At 66.6% G+C, this 18,720-nt stretch overlaps 2 protein-coding genes across 2 annotated transcripts in view; both read left to right on the top strand.

Moving 5' to 3' along the window:
• WHRN (whirlin) overlaps positions 1-5,638 on the top strand; it is a 48,465-nt gene extending 42,827 nt beyond the window's left edge. Inside the window, exons 8-12 of the mRNA XM_082775913.1 lie at positions 910-981; positions 1,291-1,888; positions 3,661-3,839; positions 4,308-4,430; positions 5,178-5,638. Of these exons, the coding sequence (XP_082632039.1) occupies positions 910-981; positions 1,291-1,888; positions 3,661-3,839; positions 4,308-4,430; positions 5,178-5,360 (1,155 nt within the window). The 3' untranslated portion in view covers positions 5,361-5,638. The remainder of the gene's footprint in view (positions 1-909; positions 982-1,290; positions 1,889-3,660; positions 3,840-4,307; positions 4,431-5,177) is intronic.
• A 430-nt stretch (positions 5,639-6,068) lies between these two features.
• On the top strand, positions 6,069-18,680 carry AKNA (AT-hook transcription factor). Its single transcript, XM_082775609.1, has 20 exons — positions 6,069-6,172; positions 9,299-9,728; positions 9,861-10,675; positions 11,058-11,132; positions 11,694-11,882; positions 12,021-12,140; positions 12,238-12,297; positions 12,477-12,595; positions 12,842-13,081; positions 13,159-13,332; positions 13,615-13,828; positions 13,913-14,028; positions 14,186-14,632; positions 14,915-15,088; positions 15,326-15,423; positions 15,559-15,678; positions 15,760-15,858; positions 16,105-16,230; positions 16,322-16,466; positions 17,094-18,680. The coding sequence occupies exons 2-20, from the start codon at positions 9,431-9,433 to the stop codon at positions 17,305-17,307; spliced, it is 3,843 nt and encodes a 1,280-aa protein (XP_082631735.1). The 5' UTR covers positions 6,069-6,172; positions 9,299-9,430; the 3' UTR covers positions 17,308-18,680.
• Positions 18,681-18,720: the final 40 nt, after the last annotated feature.

The raw sequence follows: 18,720 nt of genomic DNA, 5'->3' as shown, positions 1-18,720 counted from the left end.
AGCAGCAGCCTCCAGCAGATGGGGAAAATACAGAGGCACCAGCTTTTCAGCTAATCAGTTGTTTATCCTGCAATAAATAACCCACACTTAAACACAAGCTGCACCCTGCCCGTCCCACCCCAGATGAACAAACGGCCCCGGGAGCGCGATGGGATCGAGGTGGGCTGGGTTCCTGGTGCCTGAGGGGCAGGGGGACACGGCCAGCAGCACAGCCACGGCTCTGGGCTCAGCTCAGGACCAGTTTGGACCCTTTTGGGGCCAGGGCAAGGAAAGCTCACCGGGGCAGAGCTCCACAGCCAGCCCCTGGTTCTGCCAGGGAGACGTTTTGCACTTCCAGCCGCATCCATGCCCTCTGCTGCGGGACCTGTGCTGGCCCTATAGGGGCAGGCTGGCCGATTCCCGTGGCCCTTCCCAATTCCTGGAGCTGTGCTGGGCTCTGTTCCTGTATTTCCTAATGACATTTAGACTCCCAACAGGGAGGCAGTGGCAGCAGCTCCCGTCTGTTTGCATCTGAGACCGGCTGGTTTGCAGGGGAGGGAGGATTTACCTTTTCCATTGCCCTGCTGCCTGGGAAGATCCAGGTGTTGAGCCGCAGAGCTCATTCCTCCCTCCTCCCAACAGTACCAGGAGCAGAGCTCTGGCTCAGGAGGGCAGAGGCCCCACGGGGCAGGTTCACAGCACGCACTGAGCACCTTCCTTACCCTGGCAGAGGCAGTTCCGAGTTGCTTTGCTTGTGTGGGGTGCGAGTCTTCAGGGGAACCACCCAGAAAATGAAACCCTCCGGCTGAAGGCCCCTCACAGGGGGCAGGGCGATGCCCTGCATCCCTCTGCATGTTCCCTGTCGTGCTGCCCCTTTGGTGGGTGCTCGTTGGTGCCGTGACCAGGTTGTTTCTTCCTTTGCCTTGTCAGAACACCTCAGAGATGGAGGGAGGTGGAGACGGCCAGCAGAGCAGCATCAACACCCTGCCGGACATCTCCCTGGTAAGGCACCGCGCTGCTGCCAGCCCCTGGCACCGGGCTCTGCCGCAGTTTCTCTTTGCTGTATCACCGACCGATGGGTGTCAGCGAAGGAAATTAATCGGACTGCTTTAGAGGAAAGGTTTGGGATGTTTGAATAAGAGCAGTGTCTGGTTGTAGGACCCAGGACAGGAGTTGTGTGCTTTGTCCTCCAGCTGGCCTCTTCTGTGGGTCAGTTTCTTATCGCCATTAATTGGTGTTCCTGTGCAAATGGGTTACTTTGCCACAGTCACTGTCCACAGGCCAGTGACAGCTCTGTTGTTGGTTCGGCAGGATGACCTCTCGTCCTTCCCGGAGGAGCCGCCCAACTTCAAGCCTCCCCCTCCTCCTTCAGCCCCCCAGATGCTGGACCCCTCCGCCGCCCAGCACCGGAACCCGGGGAAGGACAAACCCAAGCGCCCGTCCTCCGAGTCCTCCCAGTCAGGCCTCTTCTTCGTGGCCCCCCGAAACCCCACGCCCCCCCTTAACCACTCCGAGCAGGACACAGCCAGCGTCACCTCCACCGCCACCACCTCCACCGAGGAGTCCTCCCCGAGCCCCATCTACGCCACCATTTCCCCGACCCTGCACGGCTCCCGGCGCCAGATGGACGCCCAGCTCTCCTTGCTCAGCCAGCCCCCCATCGGGCCCTTCCCCAGGGTCCAGTCCCCGACGAGGCTGAAGAGTCCCCCCGCCGAGGGTCCCGCAGCTCCCGGGCACCACAAACCCCCTTCCCCGTCCCCTCCGCCCCCCCCGGCGCACCCCGCGCCCCCACCCCCCGACAGGGGCAGCCCGCGGGCCGTCCCCAACCAGCACTTCATCATGGTGGAGGTCCACCAGCCCAACAGCGAGCCCGACGTCAACGAAGTCAGGCCCCTGCCCCAGGCCAGAGGTGGGTGTCCTGCTGGGACAAGCGGGGCTGGGGGGGTCCCCGCTCTCGTTGCTTTATTTATGGGGGTGCTGGCTTGCAGGCGGGTGCTGGGTGGTTGTGGAGGCCTGGTGCCAAGCGGGGATGAGGGGTGGAAGTGTGTCCTGCAAGCACTGAAGGGGGTGGCCTCCACTGGTCCAACCTGTGGCCTCTACTGGCCCAGTTTGTGGCCCCCACTGGCCCAACCTGCAGCCTCCACCAGCCCAACCCACGGCCTCGGACCATCTGGGCGGGTGTAGGACCAAGGAGTGCACGCAGCCATTCCCTGGCTTCAGGGGATGCTCAGTGCCTGTTTCTGGCTGTGGGGTAAAAATAAATAAATCTTGGTGTTGCTCAAGAGAGAGGAGCAGGAGAAGGCAGAAGGTGAGGTCCCATGGGAGGGCATTGGGAGAGTGAGCACTGCATCAGGCCTCAGGTCCCCGCCTGATCACGAGGCATTTTTGTGGGTTCCCCATTCTCAGCGAGGGGCCCCAGAGGTGAATTTGACGATTCCTGCTCAAACTGGGGCAGCAGAGCTGGGTGAAGGCTGCGGAGGCTGGGTCGGTGTGGCAGCACGCTGCCATTCGGCGTTTGTAGGTCGGTTTGCTATTTTTTCAGAGAAATTTTCAGAAAGCAGCTGGACAGCATCACAAAAAAAAAAAAAAAAAAAAAAAAAAAAAAAAAAAAAAGATCCAGGCAACACGTAAGCCCTCAGCAGTGTTACCCACAGCAGTAGTGCTAAGCCCTGAGACAAAGCCCTCAGCCCTGGCTCCTGGCAGAGCTGGAAAACCTGCGAAGCCCACGGCCGTGCCAGCTCCCCGCCGGCCCTCGGGACGCTCCTCAAAGCCTGGCTGTGTCCCCGCAGCCATTCAGGCTGAGCTTTACGCAAAGACCACGCTCCTGTAGGCAGCTGATTGCAGCTTCATGCGTGGGCTGTGCTGTGTTAGTTCATAGAACCTGCTTCCAGTGGAGTTTTCAAAGAAAAAAAAAAGCAATTCTAGGATTTTCCCATTTTCTCCAGGTTTTTGAAGGAAAAACATGGTGCTGACGCTGAGGACAGGGCTCAGGTTGATCCTGAGCTTATCCTGGGAAAAAGGTGGAAGTGAAGGGTCCCTGGGGGTGCTGAGGGTGCCCAGACCTGGCACTGGTGCCCCAGCACCCCGGGGTGCCCCAGGGTCCCCCCCAAAAGCCCCGTGTGCCTCCAGGCTCCCTGGGACCCGCAGCGAGGAGCACTGTCGCCCTCCGGTGGCACCGTCCTCCCACTGCAATTAGTTAATTAATCAGCGTAATGAGGGAGCGAGGGGCTTCGGGTGCCCCTGGGCAGGGCCCTGCTTGAGGGGTGTCGTTGGGGGCACCCCAGGTGGTTTCCCCCAGTCCCTGTGCTGCTGCCACCCAGCCCCAGAGGGTGAAGCTGCACCCCAATCCCTCGGGGATCGAAGGGGGGAAACAGCTCCCGCCCGGCACCTCGTGCTCCTGGGGGCTGGGGGCAGAATGAAGGACCTGGGCTGGCCCCAGCAGGATCCTGGAGCTCCCACAGCCCAGTTTGGGATCCCATCTGGATCCCGGGTCCAGTCTTAGGGCCGTTTATCCCATGCACAGCTCCGCTCTTAGGGAGGGGTTCACCCAGGAACCCCACTCTAAAACCAGATCCAAGTGCCTGGCAGCGGGTGCCGTGGCCTCTTCTTGGCCCTCTCCTCGGTCCTCGGAGGCAGAGCCTCGCCGCCGGCCTCCCCCCTGACATCCCCCCTCTCCCCCAGCCTCCACGCTGTCCCAGCTGTCGGACAGCGGGCAGACGCTCAGCGAGGACAGCGGGGTGGACATCGGCGAGCTGGAGATGGGCGGCAAGGACAAGAGCCGGCAGCCGGTCCTCGGGAAGAGCCGAAGCCTGAAGGAGGCCGCCAGGAGCGAGGCGGCGGCAGAGGGGGCCTCCAAGCCGGTGAGGATGGGTCCGGGGTGCTCACGGGTCGGGGTCCTTTGGAGGAGGGCTCCTGGGGCTGCTGTAGGGCAGAGCTGGTCCCCACCACCTCGTCCCACCCTGGTGCACGTGGTTGTGCTCCCTCCGCCTGCAGGCAGCTGAGAGGGGCCCCAAAGGGCTGATTTACCCCAGCTGGGTGAGTCTGATCCCTGCCAGCTCCAGCAAGCTGGGACACAGCAACGTTCCTGGCACTGAGGGGACATCTCCAGGGCAGCATCCTACAGCTGAAGTCACCTGGCAGCCTGAGACAGAGCAAATTGGCTGTGACATGGGGTCAGAGGGCTGCTGTGCTCCTCCCCACGCCCTTCCTGACCTGCCCCAGTTTTGGGGTGGCTGCCAGGGATCAGCATCGGTCCCTGTGCTGACCGAGGGAGCGCAGTGGGCAGAGGGTGCCCAGGCTCTCTCGGCAGCCCCGCTGTCTGCCCGCAGCCGGGGCTCCTGGAGCCCACCTCATGCCTGATCCGGGTGTCCAAGAGCGCGCCGACCCTGGGGATCGCCATCGAGGGTGGAGCGAACACGCGGCAGCCGCTGCCCCGCATCGTCACCATCCAGGTAGGGCAGGCTGAGGCCGGGAACAGCTCGGCACGCATCCCACCCCGCTGCTCCCCATCACTGTGGGCAGGCTCAGGAGAGCCCTGCAGCCGCCTGCCATCAGCCACGGCAGCTGCAGCCCTGCCCCAGGGGGATTTTTGGGGATGGATATGCCCCTTGATAATCCCAAATGTCCCCTGTACCAGGGCATCATGCTGCTGGGGGGGATTTGCTGAGCAGCAGTGTTCATGTGCCGTACCATAATGCGTGTCCTGGGAACTCAGGACTTGCTGCAGATGTGTTTGGGGGGTCTGGGCAGCCCTGAGAGCTCGGCTGGCCCTCCAGATGTCTGGGAACTCTCTTTTTCTGCTCAGATCAGGATTGGGGAGGGGGAATGGTGAGTGAGAGCTGAGGAACTGAGCCCACAGCCCTGCTCTCAGGAGCTGTCTCCTCGCACTGCTCCCCGGCTGTTTATTTGTGGCAAAATTGATGTCCCAGCACCACAAAGGCAGAGCTGAGCCTTGGTTGTTCTTGGCCATCCCAGCTGGCGCCGCGCTGTCAGCCAAGAGCCAGTGGTGTAGGGACAAAGCCAAATTCCTCTCCTCTTCCCCAAACCCAAAACATTTCACTTCCACGATGTTCACACTGACCTGGCAAGGGCCAGCCCCTGCCTCGTCTCCCCTCCCCGTGCCCAGAGCCCTGGGCCGAGCGGGGGGATGCAGATTCAGGCTGTGTCCCCCCACTGATCCCCCCCCCATGTCCCTGCAGCGCGGGGGCTCGGCGCACAACTGCGGGAAGCTGAAGGTGGGGCACGTCATCCTGGAGGTGAACGGCACCGGGCTGCGGGGCAAGGAGCATCGCGAGGCCGCCCGCATCATCGCCGAGGCCTTCAAGCTGAAGGAGAAGGACTACATCGACTTCCTCGTCACAGAGTTCAACGTCGCCCTGTAGGAGCCCGCCGAGAGCCTCGGGACGGGCACCAGAAGAGATGCGGGGACACCCCCGTGCCCTCCCCTGCCCCGCCGCCCCCTGCCCGCCTGGCACCCGCCGTCCCTATGGGGCCATGGGGCAGGCTGAGGACGGGCACAGCTCAGAGGCCGCATCCCCACGGGGCCGGGCACGGCGGGCGGCGAGGCCGGGGTGGGCAGCAGGACGGAGGAGGCCGAAAGGAGCCGGACACCGTGTACATTGCTGGCGCTGTCGTCGTGTGCATACGGACACTGCTTGTGCTTGTCGTATTGCAATAAAGCTGTCGGGTTACGAGGAGGCTGGATTGGCCTGGCGTGGCTGGGCTCAGCTCAGCTCAGCCTGGCTCAGCTCAGCTTGGCTGGGCTTGTCCTGGCTTGGCTGGGCTCAGTTGGGCTCGGTTGGGCTCGGTTCAGCTCGGTTGGGTTGGGCTCGGTTGGGTTTGGCCGGGCCGGGTTCATCTTGGCCGGTCCCTGCTCGGCCGTGCCCGCTCCCGCCAGCGCCCCCGTTGGCGCCACGCGGCTCTACAGGCGCTGCATAAATTATGCAAACAACCCCCCTCCTCCTCCTCCCATTGGCCAGCTCCGGCGGGCTATGCAAATCCCCCACCGGGCGCGCCTTTATGCTAATCACCCCCGGGCGGCGCGCTGCGATTGGCAGAACGAGCCGAGAGGGGGCGTGTCCCTGCAGGGCGCCGAGCCCCGCCCCCCCCCGCGCCCAGCGCCGCGCTTTGTCCGGGCCGGGCCGGGCCGGAGGCGGCCGGGGGGGGGCGGGGGGCGCCGGGCCCCGCCCTGCAGGTGAGGGGGGGGCACCGGGGGGGGGGGGGAGGGAATTGGGGCCGGGGGTGCGGCTGGGGGGGGCCCGGTGCTGGTCACAGCCCTGTGGGGTCCCCCCCCCACGGGTCGCTTTATGGGGGGGTGTGGGGATGGGGGTGGGGGTGGGGGTGCTCGCCCGGCCCTATAGGGCTGGGTTTCGGCCACCCGCAGGGTTTGGGGTCGCCGGGGGTCGTGCTTTGGGCTCGCTGTCCCCACGGTAAGGAGCGGGTCCCGTCCTCGCCCCTCTCTCAGGCTCACAAAAAACTCGGGGGGATTTCAGAAAAAAAGCCTCGTAAGCAGGGGGTTACCCCCTGCCGGGTTGGGGCCGGGGGGGTGCTGTGGGCCTGCCCGAACCCCAAAAAGAGGCTTCGGGTGAGAGCAGGGACCCCAAAACCCCGCTGCTGCTGCAGGAGGCTGGGACGGGGCCGGCGGGCATCGCCCCCGCTCCTACCCCAAAAGGGGTCTGATGTCCATGTGTGCCCGCTGGGCACTGTCGGTGCTTTTTGGTCCAAAAGCTGTGATTTTGGACAAACTCATGCTTTTGGAGGTCCAGGCGGGCTGCCCAGGTGCCCGGCTTTCCGCTTGGGGTGTGCAGGGTGCAGGTCCGGCACCGCTGGGGCATCCTCGGGGTCAGGCTGTGGAGCTTCGCGGACAGGACACGTCCCCGCTGCTGTGGGGTCCCCCCGAGCCTCCCACCCTCCTGCTGCGCCCCTCGGCACGGCCCCACCGAGAAACCCGTAGGGACCGGTGTCCCTCATCGATCAGGGGACATCACCTCCGCTGCAGGGATGGGGATGGGGTCTCTGTGCCCCCCCCGACCCCACAACCCACAGGGACAGCAGCGTTGCCCCCCCCGGCTGGCACCGTACCCAAGCGGGAGCCGGGGCGCGTCCTGGCTGGCAGGGGGGTAATTAATCCAGCCCCGTTACTGGGTAATTAGCAGCGCGCAGAGCAGACCTTGCGCAAGCTCCTGGCTGCTATTGGAGCCTTAACGTGGCCCCGGGGGGGACATTTGGGACAGGGACGGTGTCGGGGTGCTGCGGGTGCCCTGGGGGTGGCAGCTTGTTGGTGACCGACCCCGCTGCGGGGTGCATCTGCTGGGAAAAGCCCCTGATCCCCCCCAGCCCCAGAGCTGCAAATCCCCCGCATAAATCCTGCTGTAGGTGCCTGGATGCTGTTTCTGTGCAGCCGCTGCTGCCCAGCACCGACGCGGTCACCCCAAAGCCAGGCAGAGCTCTGCCAGCCCCCTCCGAGCTGTATGGGCACCCCAAATCCCCCCTGAGGGCCCTACAACCTTCTTGGGGAGGCCACACGAGGCTTTTTCCTTTGGACTTTTATTTTCCCTTACAGCAGCCCCGCTCTCCTCTCCCTGAGGCTGTTCCCCGGGGGGGACGCGGGGATGCTGCGGGCTCTGCATCTTCTCAATGTGCCTCAAGAGCACTTTTGGCTCCGGCCCCTCTCTGGGCTGGGACGTTTCCAAAGGCGGCTCCTGGCCCAATTCCTGGCACGGGGAAAGAAAAGTGGCCCCGAGCCCCGTGGGAGCGCTCCAGCAGCACCCCGAGGGGGGAACGGGGACCCCCAGAGCCCCGTGGGGTGCCCTGGGTGGGTGCCGCTGCATTGGGGTGCAGGGGGTTACATCGGCCCCCTCCGCCTTTTGGGGCTGCCGACCCCCAGGTGCTGATTTCTGGGCCCTGCAGAGCTGCAGCTCCTCTTGGTACCCGCGTTCATCGCCTGCCCCCCTTCCCTGGCAGCATCCCCCCCCCTGCACTGCCCCCGGCTGCAGGTTTGGGTTTATGGCTGAGTTCAGCCACATTCAGCACCTTCCCAGAAATCCCACCACCAGGCAGCGTGATGGGGAGAGAGAAACCCTTTATTTTTTTTTTCCTTTAACTTCCCTTTCAATGATTCGCTAGCACAGAAGAGCCCGGCCAGAAACCCACAAAGCAAACGAAAACAATCCCGAGTGTGTGTGTGCGCGGGGTTTTAATCCCACTTGAAAGCTTACATTTGGGACAAGGACCTAGGGAGAAGTGTAGAGGAGCTCGGAGACCCTAAATCCTCCCTGCCCCTCCGTGTCCCCCCTGGGGCCGTCCCAAGTGCCCCAGACCCCATGGGGTGGAGCTGTGGGGCTGGGACCCCCCAGGCCAAAAGGGTGAGAGAAGGGGGGAACAGGAGACAGGGCTGTGCCGCTGCCTGCGCTAATTAATCCGGATTAATTGCCGGCAGAGATTTCTCTCCCCCTGGCCGTGCCGGCGGAGGCGGTGCGGGGCTGGGCCCCGGCGCGCGCAGCCTGCTGGGCTGAGGGCGGCTGTGTGGGCCCGCAGGAAGCTCCCTGCACGTTTCCGACACGCTGCGGGGCTCTGGGTGCCGGGGGGCCGCCGCCACGGGGAGCTCACGGTGATGGGGACCCGCTGGGGTGGGTGCCGGGGGGGGTGGGCTGCGAGCCCCCACCCCGATTTGCGCTCCGTGCCTTCCCGCTTTGCGCCCAGCCCTGGCCGTGCGCCCCCAACCCCGCAGCGGGGGGCTCGGGTCCCACCTCCCCTTAGGATTTGGGCTGCTCCCGGGGCTGGGGGCTCCGTTCCAGCTGCTGTAAACCCCCGCAGAGCCTCGTCCCACCCCCACGGCCAGGTTTTGTCCCCGGTGCTGCTATGGGAACACCAGAACACGGAGGGCACATCCTGCTTTAGGGCCCCGGCGGAGCGAGCGCGCGGGGCCTCGGTGAGGCAGGATTTGGGTCCCCCCTTCCCAGCCCCGCTCCCCCCACGCTGCTCCTCGCCCCCAGCCCCAGCCAGGACCTTGCTGCCACGGGCTCGTGGCCATTTCGGGTGGATCAGAGCACAGCGGGGGCTCGTGGAGAGGTTGGGGGTCCTGGGGGGGCCGGGGGTGGCAGCACGGGAAGGAGGTGATGGGGTGGGGGCAGCACAGGAGCCCCCCCGCTGTGTTCCTTCCTTTGGGATGTGGTGCGCACACCCCGGGTGTGGGGATGTCCCCTGCCCCTGGGGACAGGGAAAGCCCCGTCAGGGGGTGACATCTCCGTGCGGGGAGGAGGGGACGCGTTGAACAGAGCCCGCTGTGTCCTGCTCAGCCTCCCTCCCTGTCTCCCTCCAGGGTGCTGCGGGGCTGAGCGCCGCGCTCTGACCTACATTCGCCGCGAGGAGGTTCCCCAGCCCCCGGCTGCCACCCTGCCATGAAGCGGCACAAGTGACAAGGGGCAGCGTGGCACAACGAGCCCTGCCCGCCATGGCCAGCTCAGCGCCGTGGCTGCGCTGGGCACGGACGGACCTGGGCACCGGCTGCGAGGAGCTGAAACACTGGGAGGAGGAGGAGGAGGAGGAAGAGGAGGAGGAGGAAGACTTCGGGAGACACATGGACGAGAACGGTGTCATCGGCCTGGGGGACGACGGGCTGGTGGCTGTCACCAGCCGGCTGGGGAGCTCGCATTTTGGGGAGGCAGCCGCCGGCAGCATGGACCTCAGCGACCTGCAGGACTCGGGCTCGGAGGAGTGGGGCCGGGAGGATGCCAGGAGCCCCCCGTCGGGTGAGTCCTCTCCCACTGCCCCAAAACCCTCGTGGGGGGGATCCGGGTGTCCCCGGACACCAGGAGCTCGCCCTGGGCAGCCAGGGGGGCCGGGGACGGTGCGTGCTGGCTGGTGGCAGTGGCGCTTTGCAGGTGATGGCGAGGACCTGGAGGGGTCCCCAGTGGAGCCGGCTCACTGGCACCCACGGCAGGACCTGACCGAGGAGGAGGAGGAGGAGGAGGAAGGGGAGGAGGAGGATGAGGAGCGGGGCAGCTCCATGGAGGAGGAGCGGCTGGAGGGGCCCTGGGGGGCAGAGAGCGATGGGGAGCTGCACCCCGAGGCAGGGCCCCTCCACAAAGCCCCGGCTGTCACCACGGATGGCGGGGACACCTCGGGGCCTTCGGACACCAGCCCCGGCCCCGCCACCCCCCCAAGACGCCGCCGGGGCTGGGGCCGGGCCGGGGCCACCCATGGGAGCCACGGGCAGGGCTGGGGCCCCAGCCAGAGCCGCTCAGCACCCCAAAACCCCGCCGGCAGCAGGGCTGAGCCCGGCCCCAAGCCTTTGGGGAGCCCCCAGACCCCTCACCAGAGGCCCCGAGTGCCCGAGCCCGGCCGGCTGTCGCGGTCCCTGAGCCCCCGGCGGCACGGCGGTGCCAAAAAGCCGAAGGAGACCCCCGAAGGCTGCCGGTACGGCCGGGGGCAGCTCAACCACCCCCTGCCCGACCTCTCCAAGGTGGAGGCGCGGGTGAAGTTCGACCAGAGCTACCGCCCGCCGCCCAGCAGAGCCCTGCCCGCCCGCGCCAGGACCCCGGGCGGCCCCCTCGTCCCCAAATCCCCCGCCGAAATCGTGCGGGAGGTGCTGCTGAGCAGCGGGGAGGGGGCCCCGACGCAGCCCCCCGCGCCCCCCGGCGTGCCGCAGGAGCTCAGGTCCCCCCGGCAGGCCACGGCGCTGGTGCAGCAGCTGCAGGTGAGGCCCAGTGCTCCCAGTTCGGGGGCTGTACTGGGAGGGGCCGCGGGGAGGCCTCGGGGTGCGAGCGGAGCGGTGTCGCCCCTCTGGGGAGCTGCGGGGTGGGGGTGTTGGGTTTGGTCGCCCCTTCCCCATCCCGTGAGGACCCAGCAGCTCCAGGACTGGAGCCAGGGCTGCTCGTGTCCCCCCCATCTGCTCATGTCCCCCCCCCGGTGCCCTCCTGTCCCCTGGGAGGAGAGGGAGGCTCCTGTCCCCCCGACAGGGGATCCAGGGCCACCTCTAGGGCCCCTTGTCCCCCCTGCGCCGGGCTGCCTCCTGCCACCCCACCCCGGTGGCTGTCCCCATGACATGGGGACGTGTCCCCCCCCCCCCGACCCTGCAGGAGGACTACCACAAGCTGCTGACCAAGTACGCCGAGGCTGAAAACACCATCGACCAGCTGCGGCTGGGCGCCAAGGTGGGTGCCGGGTGGGACCCGAGGGGACAGGAGGTGGTGGCACTGCCTGAGGGGACACGTGGTGGTGGTGGCGGCACTGCTGGAGGGGACACACGGCGGTGGCAGCAGTGCAGCTGCGCAGTGCCTCCCCTGTGGGCCCTGTGCCTTCCTCCCCAACCGCGCTCTTCCTCCCGACAGAGCTGCGGTTGAGGAAGGGTGGCGGTGGGGACGGTGACAGCGCTGTCACCGCAGCGAGTCACCCTTCCTCCCTGCGCCGGGGCGGTGCCGAAACCTCCCCAAAATGGCCGGGGAGGCTGCTGCAGGGCACCAAAATGGCGAGGAGCACCCGCGGGGCCGGGGGTGTCCCCGTGCCCTCCTGCGCTGACGCAGGGCACCCGGCGGTGCTCAGGGTGCCGCAGGGATCCGGGGGGCACCCATGGGTGCGACGCTGCGCTGCCAGGCTCTCACCCAGAGGGGCTCCGTGCCTCAAAATCCGGGTGCAGTCCCCGTGGTGCCTTCGCGTCGGGGTGTGGGGTTTGGGGTGCTGTCCCCGGGGTGCCCGAGCTGTCTGTCCCGGTGCAGGTGAGCCTTTACGCCGACCCACCACGCGCCAGCCGCAGCGCCCACGCCGGCACCCTGGGCAGCGGCTGCAGGGTGATGGCCTTCAGCATCCCGCGGGCCAGCACGGCCACCATCAGCACGCCCCCAAACCCGAACCCAAACCCGGCCCCGACCCCACCACTCTCGATGGATGGAGGTGGGTTGAGCGCTGTGAGGGTTGGGCACCACCCAAACCCATCGGGGTCCACGGCTTGCCCTGTAGCGGGGGAAGCAGCGCTGGGGGGGTCCCCCCAGCATCACCTTGTGCTTGTTGCAGATCTGGCACCGGCTGAATGGGGGATGTCCCAGCGGCCCTGCTCCCCCTTTTCCTCCTCGGGGGGCTGCCCCACATGCGTGGGGCAGTGCCGGTGCCTGGGGCCGCAGCTCACGCAGACGCTGGCGGGGCAAACCCGCAAGCTTCAGGCACAGGCAAGTCCCGGGTGGCCGTGGGGTGGGGAGGACGCCCCTGACTCCCCCAGCATGGAGCGGGCTCGTACCCCGGCTCAGCCCCTTCTCCCCAAACCAGGTGGAGTCCTTCGAGAGCTGGCTCCATGCAGGGAGCGCGGTGCCACAGGAGCAGCTCCAGGTGCGTCCTTCCTAGGGCCGCACGGGTTCCCCAGGCTGGTGGAGCCCCTCGCTTTTAACCCCCCTGCTGTGCCTGGGGGGCTCCGTCCCCATTCCGGGAGAGGCAGGGTGCAGCCCCAGCTCCGAGGGTGATTTTGGGGCTGTGTGGGGCCGAGCTCTCAGGCTGCCCTTGTGCTGCAGCGGTTCCGGCGGCTGAAGGCAGCGCAGGACGCGCTGGAGCGGGCGTACCTGCGGGCACGGGAGGAGCACGGGCAGCAGCAGCAGCACCCCGCAGCCTCGGGGGACTTCGACCCGGAGCGGTGAGCAGTTCGGCAGGGGGCACGCGGGGGGGTTCCTGGGGTTGTGCTGCTCAATTGGCCCCTGGCTGTGGGCTGGGAGCGCTTTGCTGGGCTCCTGCTGGTTCTGGCTGTGCCGTTTGCTGGGGGTGCCGGTGAGCTGCCCTGTCCCAGCCAGCAGCGACCCCAACCCCACTGCTCCAGGCCCTTGGCAGGAGCAGCCCCCCCAGGCTGGGTGTCCCTCGGGTACTGAGGGCGCTGTCTTTTCAGCGCGGTGGAAGGGGAAATATTCTGCCTGGGGATGCGCCTGGAGGAGCTGAAGGAGCGGCTGGAGCGAGCAGCACGCCCCCCGGGCTCCCCGCGCCCCCAGCTGAGCCCAGCGGTCACCGAGGGACCCCCCAGCACCCAGGGGACATCGGGGGACGGCGAGGTGGTGGCAGGGGGGCTGCCCCGGCCCCTCTGGCACAAGCAGCACCGAGCGGAGGAGGACTTCGGGGACCTGCTGGAGCAGTAAGTGCCCCTCATGGGGGTTTAGGGGGGCAGCTCCCGGCACCCCAAACCCACCCGCTCCTGCCTGCGCCTCACAGGTACCAGCACTTCAAGTCCTTGCCGGCATCGCTGAGCCTGGAGCGCCTGAGCCTGGCGGGCAGCGGCTCCCTGGAGGAGGCGGATGGCCCTGCGGCAGGGGACGGTGGCCCCGGGCAGGTCCCCTGCAGGGCACGGTCACTGGAGGAGGGCACCGACCTCGAGACCTCCCCCTCGTAAGTGCTGTGGGCGCATGGAGACCCCATTCAGGGCGAGCGGGACGGCTTGGGGAGGGTTGTGTCTCGAAGCAAGCCGACTGCCCGGGCTCCCCGTGTAGCTGGAGGGTGTTTTAGGAGACATCGGGCATCGTGTGCGTGGTGTGCCGGCTGTGGGCACACGGGGATTGAAGCCCTTTGGAGACCGCCTGCCTCACGAGGTCCTCACCCTGATGGGCTTCGGGGTTAATGGGGCACCTGGCTGCTCGGCCCCACTCCTCACCCTCTGCCCTCTCCCCACAGCCCCCCCCCGCAGAGGAGAGCCGTGCCGCTGCCCCACAGGGACCCCCTGCGGCCGGAGGGGACCCGTGGCCACCACCAGGAGCCCCCAGCTGCCCCCCGGCCACCACCACCGGTGCTCCCCGATCCCCTGCCACCGCGGATGCTCCCATCCCGGCACAGCATCGGGGCGGGCAGCGCTGCCACCCAGCGCCGACCCCTCAAGCCCTGCCGCCAGGTGAGCGCTGGGGGCGGTGGGTCCCCGCTGGCTGTCACCCTGCCGGGGTCTCCCAGGGGTGCAGGGCACCCGTCCTGCTCGCAGTTGTTGCAGGAGCAGCGCATGGTGTCGCCGGAGACGGACAGCGGCTTCGTGGGCTCGGAGGCCAGCCGGGTGTCCCCGCTGGTGCGCACCCCCGAGCATCGCCCCCTGGGCACCGGGTACGGCCCTGGCGCCGGCTGCTTGCGCCCTCCGAGGGGGATATGGGGCACGAGTGGGGGGAGAGAGGCGGAGGGGAGCAGGGAAATGGGGTGTTGGGGGCGGTTTGGGGCGTGGGTGGGATGTGGGGGGCTGTCTCCATGCCCTGTCCCTCCCCAGGACGCCAGGCTCGCTGGGACCACCCGCCCCCATCCCCGCGCCCCTCCGTCCAACGCAGCAGAAGGATGCGCAGCCGCTGCCCCCCGAGAAGAAGCTGTTGGGCACCTACCCGTCCCCCGGGCACCTTCCCCCCCGGGGCGGTGTTGGGGGGCCCAGCCTGCCCCCCAGCCCCACCTCGCACAGCAGCTCCCCCCGGCTCTGGGCCGAGAGCCCGGGCAGCGAGCTGGGACCCCACGGTGCCAGCGGTGAGCGGCCAGCCCCCAGCACTGCCCCGTGCCCCCCACCGCCACCTTCACCGCCTCCTGCCCACTCCCCAGCTCACAGCGACTCGGAGGGGGGGGGCAGGAGCTGCGCCAGCGCCTGCAGCCCCCTGCCCGGGGGGGGCACCGCCTCGCCGTCCCCAGCCCCGGCACCCTGTGACCTGCTGGGCTCCCGCGTGGAGCGCGAGTGAGTCGGGGTGGGAACGGGAAGGGGGTCCCTGAGTTTATTCCTCGGGTTGGTTGGTTTTTTTTGGGGGGGAGCTGGGTTTGGGAGAGCAGCCCCTGGGCAGGGCAAACTCGTGGCACGCATGGGCTGGCTCAGCTCTGCGGGCACAGCAGCCCCAAAATGCCTCGCGCTGGTTTGGAGGGGGCATGGGATGCTTCCTATGGTGGTTATGGGGACGGGTTGTGGGGCTGGGGCTGGTCCTGGGGCTGTCGGCCCCCCCCTCACCGTGCCTGTTCCCTGCAGCCAGGCCATCCGGGCGCTGCAGGACGAGGTGTGGCGGCTGCGGCGGAGGCTGGAGGAGAGCCTGCGCCGCTCCCGCAGCTACCCCGAGGGCAAAGCCCCCCCGCGGGGCACCCAGGCCAGGAGGCAGCCGGCAGCGAGCGGCCCCTCGTCCCCCCAGGACACAGCACCCATGGGGTAGGTGGCACGGCAGAGCCCAGCTTTACCCCAGAACGACAGCGGGAACCCAAGCGGGACCTCGGGAGGGGACAGCAGCCTGGCCGCGGGTGGACACCCGGGGGTCCCCAGGGATGCCGTGAGCGGGGTGGGGTCCCTCGGAGGTGCCCCCCTCTCAGCAGCACCATGGTGGCATTGCGGTGCCACCAGCCCTGCTGTGGGCCCAGCTGGGTGCTGATGGCTTTGTGCCCTCTGCAGGGAGCCGAGCCCCCCGGCACGGGGCAGGGTGGCCCCCGCCGCTGTGACAAGGGGCAGGTCAGCATCGCTGCCACGGGACAGGACCGAGCTGGACCTCAGTGAGTGGGGACTGTGGTGGAGAGGGGCTGCTGGCTGGGGGGGACTAGGGGGACCGGGCATGTCCCAGTGACCCCATGGGACCCGGCACAGCCCATGGCCAGATCCTGAGCCCAGCCCCAAATCCTTCCCTGCAGGCTCGGAGTCGGGCCACTCGCTGGCTGGGCACGGGGACAGGTGGCCCCAGGGCACCCCGGCCGCACAGAAGCGCTCTCGGAGCCCCCCGGGCACGGGGACGGTGCGGGGACAGTACACAGGTGGGTGCGGGGCAGGCTGACCCCACAGGGCGGGTGATGGGGGCTGCCCTCCCCTGGCCCTGCTGACACCGGGACTTGCAGGGACGCGGTACCGGGTGCCACCGCCCACCACCCCGGCACCCCGAGGAGAGCCAAGCACCCCGGGGTGCCCCCAGTGCCGCGGGAGCAGGACGGAACCAGGTGAGCATCCCTGACCCCTTCTGGCTGCTTCTCAAGCCTGTTAATTAATGACTTCAGGCATTAATTACTTAATGCACAGGGAGCTGGGGCTCTCCACGCTGTCCCTTGGCCAGACCCGATGGCAGAGCCGTGGGTTCCTGCAGGGAGACGGCTTTGGTGCCCGCCACGCTCCCTGCTGTGCCCTTCCCCACATGCCTCGTGCCTTCTCCACGCTATTTTCTGGACGTTTCCTCCCTCTCCCTGCAGCCGGATCCACGACAGGCGACGCCGTGCGGCAGCCCCAGCAGAGCACCCCCAGGACACGGCGCTGCCCCACGTGCCGGGCACCCCGGGCTGGCCCCACACCGAGCAGCAGGGACGGAGCCGCTCACGGTGCGTGGCAGGGGCTGGCCTGGCTCCAGGGGGGTGACAGGGACAGGGGACACCCCCTCCGTTAACCCCAGCGCCTTCCTCCCCACCGCAGAGCTTGGCACCGACGCCGCGTCCTCACCGGGCTCCCGTCCCCGAGCCGAGCCGCTGGAGCAGCCGGGACTGTGGTACCTGGCGGGCGGCCCCCCCGTCGGATACCTCGCCCCCGTGCCCCTCGTGCCTTACGCGCCCCCCCTGCTGTAAGGATGCTCTGCACTGGGGAGGGGGGGGAGGCCGGATTGTCCCAGCGGGGCCACGAACACCCCAGGGCTGCCCCACGCTCCCTGGCGTGGCCACAGACCCCAGGCACCGGGCTGGGCTGTGGGAGCGGGGTCCCAGCTCTTTTGGGGGGGGGGCTGAGGTGTTGGGGGGGGCAGATGGGTGAGATTTGGGGGGATTTAAGAAAAAAATAATGGGGGGGGAGCAGACTGGGGGGGTGCAAAGCTGTGAGATGTCCCCATGCGATGACCCCTTCTTCTTCTCCTTCTTCTTCTTCTTCGTCTTTGTCTTCATCATCACCGTCTTCTTTTCGTCTTCTTTTCTTCGTTTTGTCGTCTTTTCTTCTTTTCTTCTTTTCTTTTTGTCTTCTTTTCTTCTTCTCTTTTCTTCTTCTCTTCTTCTTCTCCTTCTCTTCTTCTTTTCTTCTTCTCCTTCTCTTCTTCTTCTTCTTCTTCTTCATTTCTCTTCTTATTCTTTTCTTCTTTTCTTCTTCTCTTCTTCTCCTCTTCTCTTCTTCTTCTCTTCTTCATCTTCTTCTTCTCTTCTTCTCCTTCTTCTTCTCCTTCTCCTTCTTCTCCTTCTTCTCGTCTTCTTCCTCCTCCCCCCAGGTACTGCTCCCCGCCCGTACCTACCTCAGCCGCGGCCCCCCCGCCGCGCCCCCCCCTGGGGCTGCCCCTGGCGGACCTGGAGGAGCTGCAGCGCTCCCTGTGCCGCGCCGTGGATGCCGCTCAGCGCGCCAGGATCACCACCAAGAGGCTGGGCCGCTCGCTGGCCTCCGAGCTCAGCAGGGCACGGGGCCTGCGGGGGTCCTGCCTCTTCTGAGGGCCCCCCCGGCCCATCTCCGGGCGAGGAAGACGAGGAGGAGGAGGATGATGATGAGGAAGGCTGGCCACGAGGGCACAGCCCCCCCGGGGGACGTGTCCAGGGCACCCCGTGGCGGAGCTCAGGCTTTGTGTAGGCCCTACCATAACACAGGCCCCATTTGCAGCTGTGTTTGCCCCTCTGCCACGCCCGTGCAGAATTAGACATTTTTTTTTGCAGCCACGTTGCTGCTTTGACCATTCCAGCTGTTTTTAGGGTTGTTTTTTTTTTTTGGGTACGTTGCCCCTCACCAGCTGCCCCCAGACCTCGCCCCAGCAGCGCCCGCACTTAACCCCCACCCTGCTGCGTCGCGAGCCTCTCTTTTGGGTCCAAACCCGGGGTTTTTAGGTACTGTCCCTGCATTCCAGCCCCGTTGGGCACCCTCCTGGGGCTCAGCCCCACAGCTCAGCCCTAATGCCCTGTGCTTTCTGCTCTGCCCCGAGCCCTGCCCGGCAAAGCCCCTGCTCCGTGGGGCTCCGTGGGGCTGTACAGCAGCTCTGTGTGTAGGCAGCTATTTGTAGGTACGTGTCTGCGGTTCCTTTTTAATTTCCAGCAGGATTTTGAGGGCATTTGAGGTTTTTTTCCCATAATTTATTGCTGCCGCTCTGAAGTGGCCCCTGAGCGGGCTCCTGGTGGGATGGGGGTGCTGGGGGGGGCTCTGGGGTCCGGCCCTGCACGGGGCTGCCTGTGCCTAGGCAGAAAATGAAGGGATTTGGTGTTTCCCTTGGGATTTCCAGGGAAAGTGGAGGGAAACGTGTCCGGGGAGACCCAGGCACGGGCAGGATGCGGCCCCGAGGCACTCCCAGGGTGGTTTTATAAAACACCCTTTTTTTTTTTTAGCAAAATGGGTGAGATCAGACACCTTGTGCACTGGCACAAGGGCCTCAACGAGGTCCTGTCCCCAGGTTGGGGACAGCCAAAATCCGCCCCCCCCGCTCAGTACCACTATGTTTGTGTAGGACCTACCCGAAGTGCCCGCCTCGAGCTTATTTATTGCTGAACTTCCTCATACAAAGACCCATTTTGGGGGGATCGCTCATGCCCAAGGCGACTTTACTCAGGTTGGGAGCCTCCCCGAGGGCTTGCAAAGCCACCAAACCCCTGTCCCGTCACGGGGCCACCCCACGGGGCCAGGTTTGGGCTCTGCTGGCATCGCCTCCAGGTGGGGGGGATGCCCCCAGCCCCGCTTCAGAGCCTGAAACGCAGCGGCAAGGAGCAAAGACGTTTTATTTCCCCACATTTCCTATTTTGTGATACCCCCCAGAGCCACTCAGACGGTATTTTGTACTAAGATAATTGCCTATTTTTTAATGAAATAAACGCCGTTGTTTTGCCTTCTGGTTTCCCCTCTTGTTTTTAAGCTCTCTCTTGGGG

This window comes from Aythya marila (assembly GCF_965140915.1).
Source record: "Aythya marila genome assembly, chromosome: 19".
Classification (NCBI taxonomy): Eukaryota; Metazoa; Chordata; class Aves; order Anseriformes; family Anatidae; genus Aythya; species Aythya marila.
Note: the sequence above shows the minus strand (reverse complement) of the source record. Positions and strands in the feature narration are given on the sequence as shown.

Coding starts and splice junctions, on each gene's coding strand:
- AKNA (XM_082775609.1), top strand. CDS start 9,431: ATGGCCAGCTCAGCGCCGTGGCTGCGCTGGGCACGGACGGACCTGGGC. Junction 15,859..16,104: donor CGGGAGCAGGACGGAACCAG/GTGAGCATCCCT, acceptor CTCTCCCTGCAG/CCGGATCCACGACAGGCGAC. Junction 16,467..17,093: donor CCTTACGCGCCCCCCCTGCT/GTAAGGATGCTC, acceptor TCCTCCCCCCAG/GTACTGCTCCCCGCCCGTAC.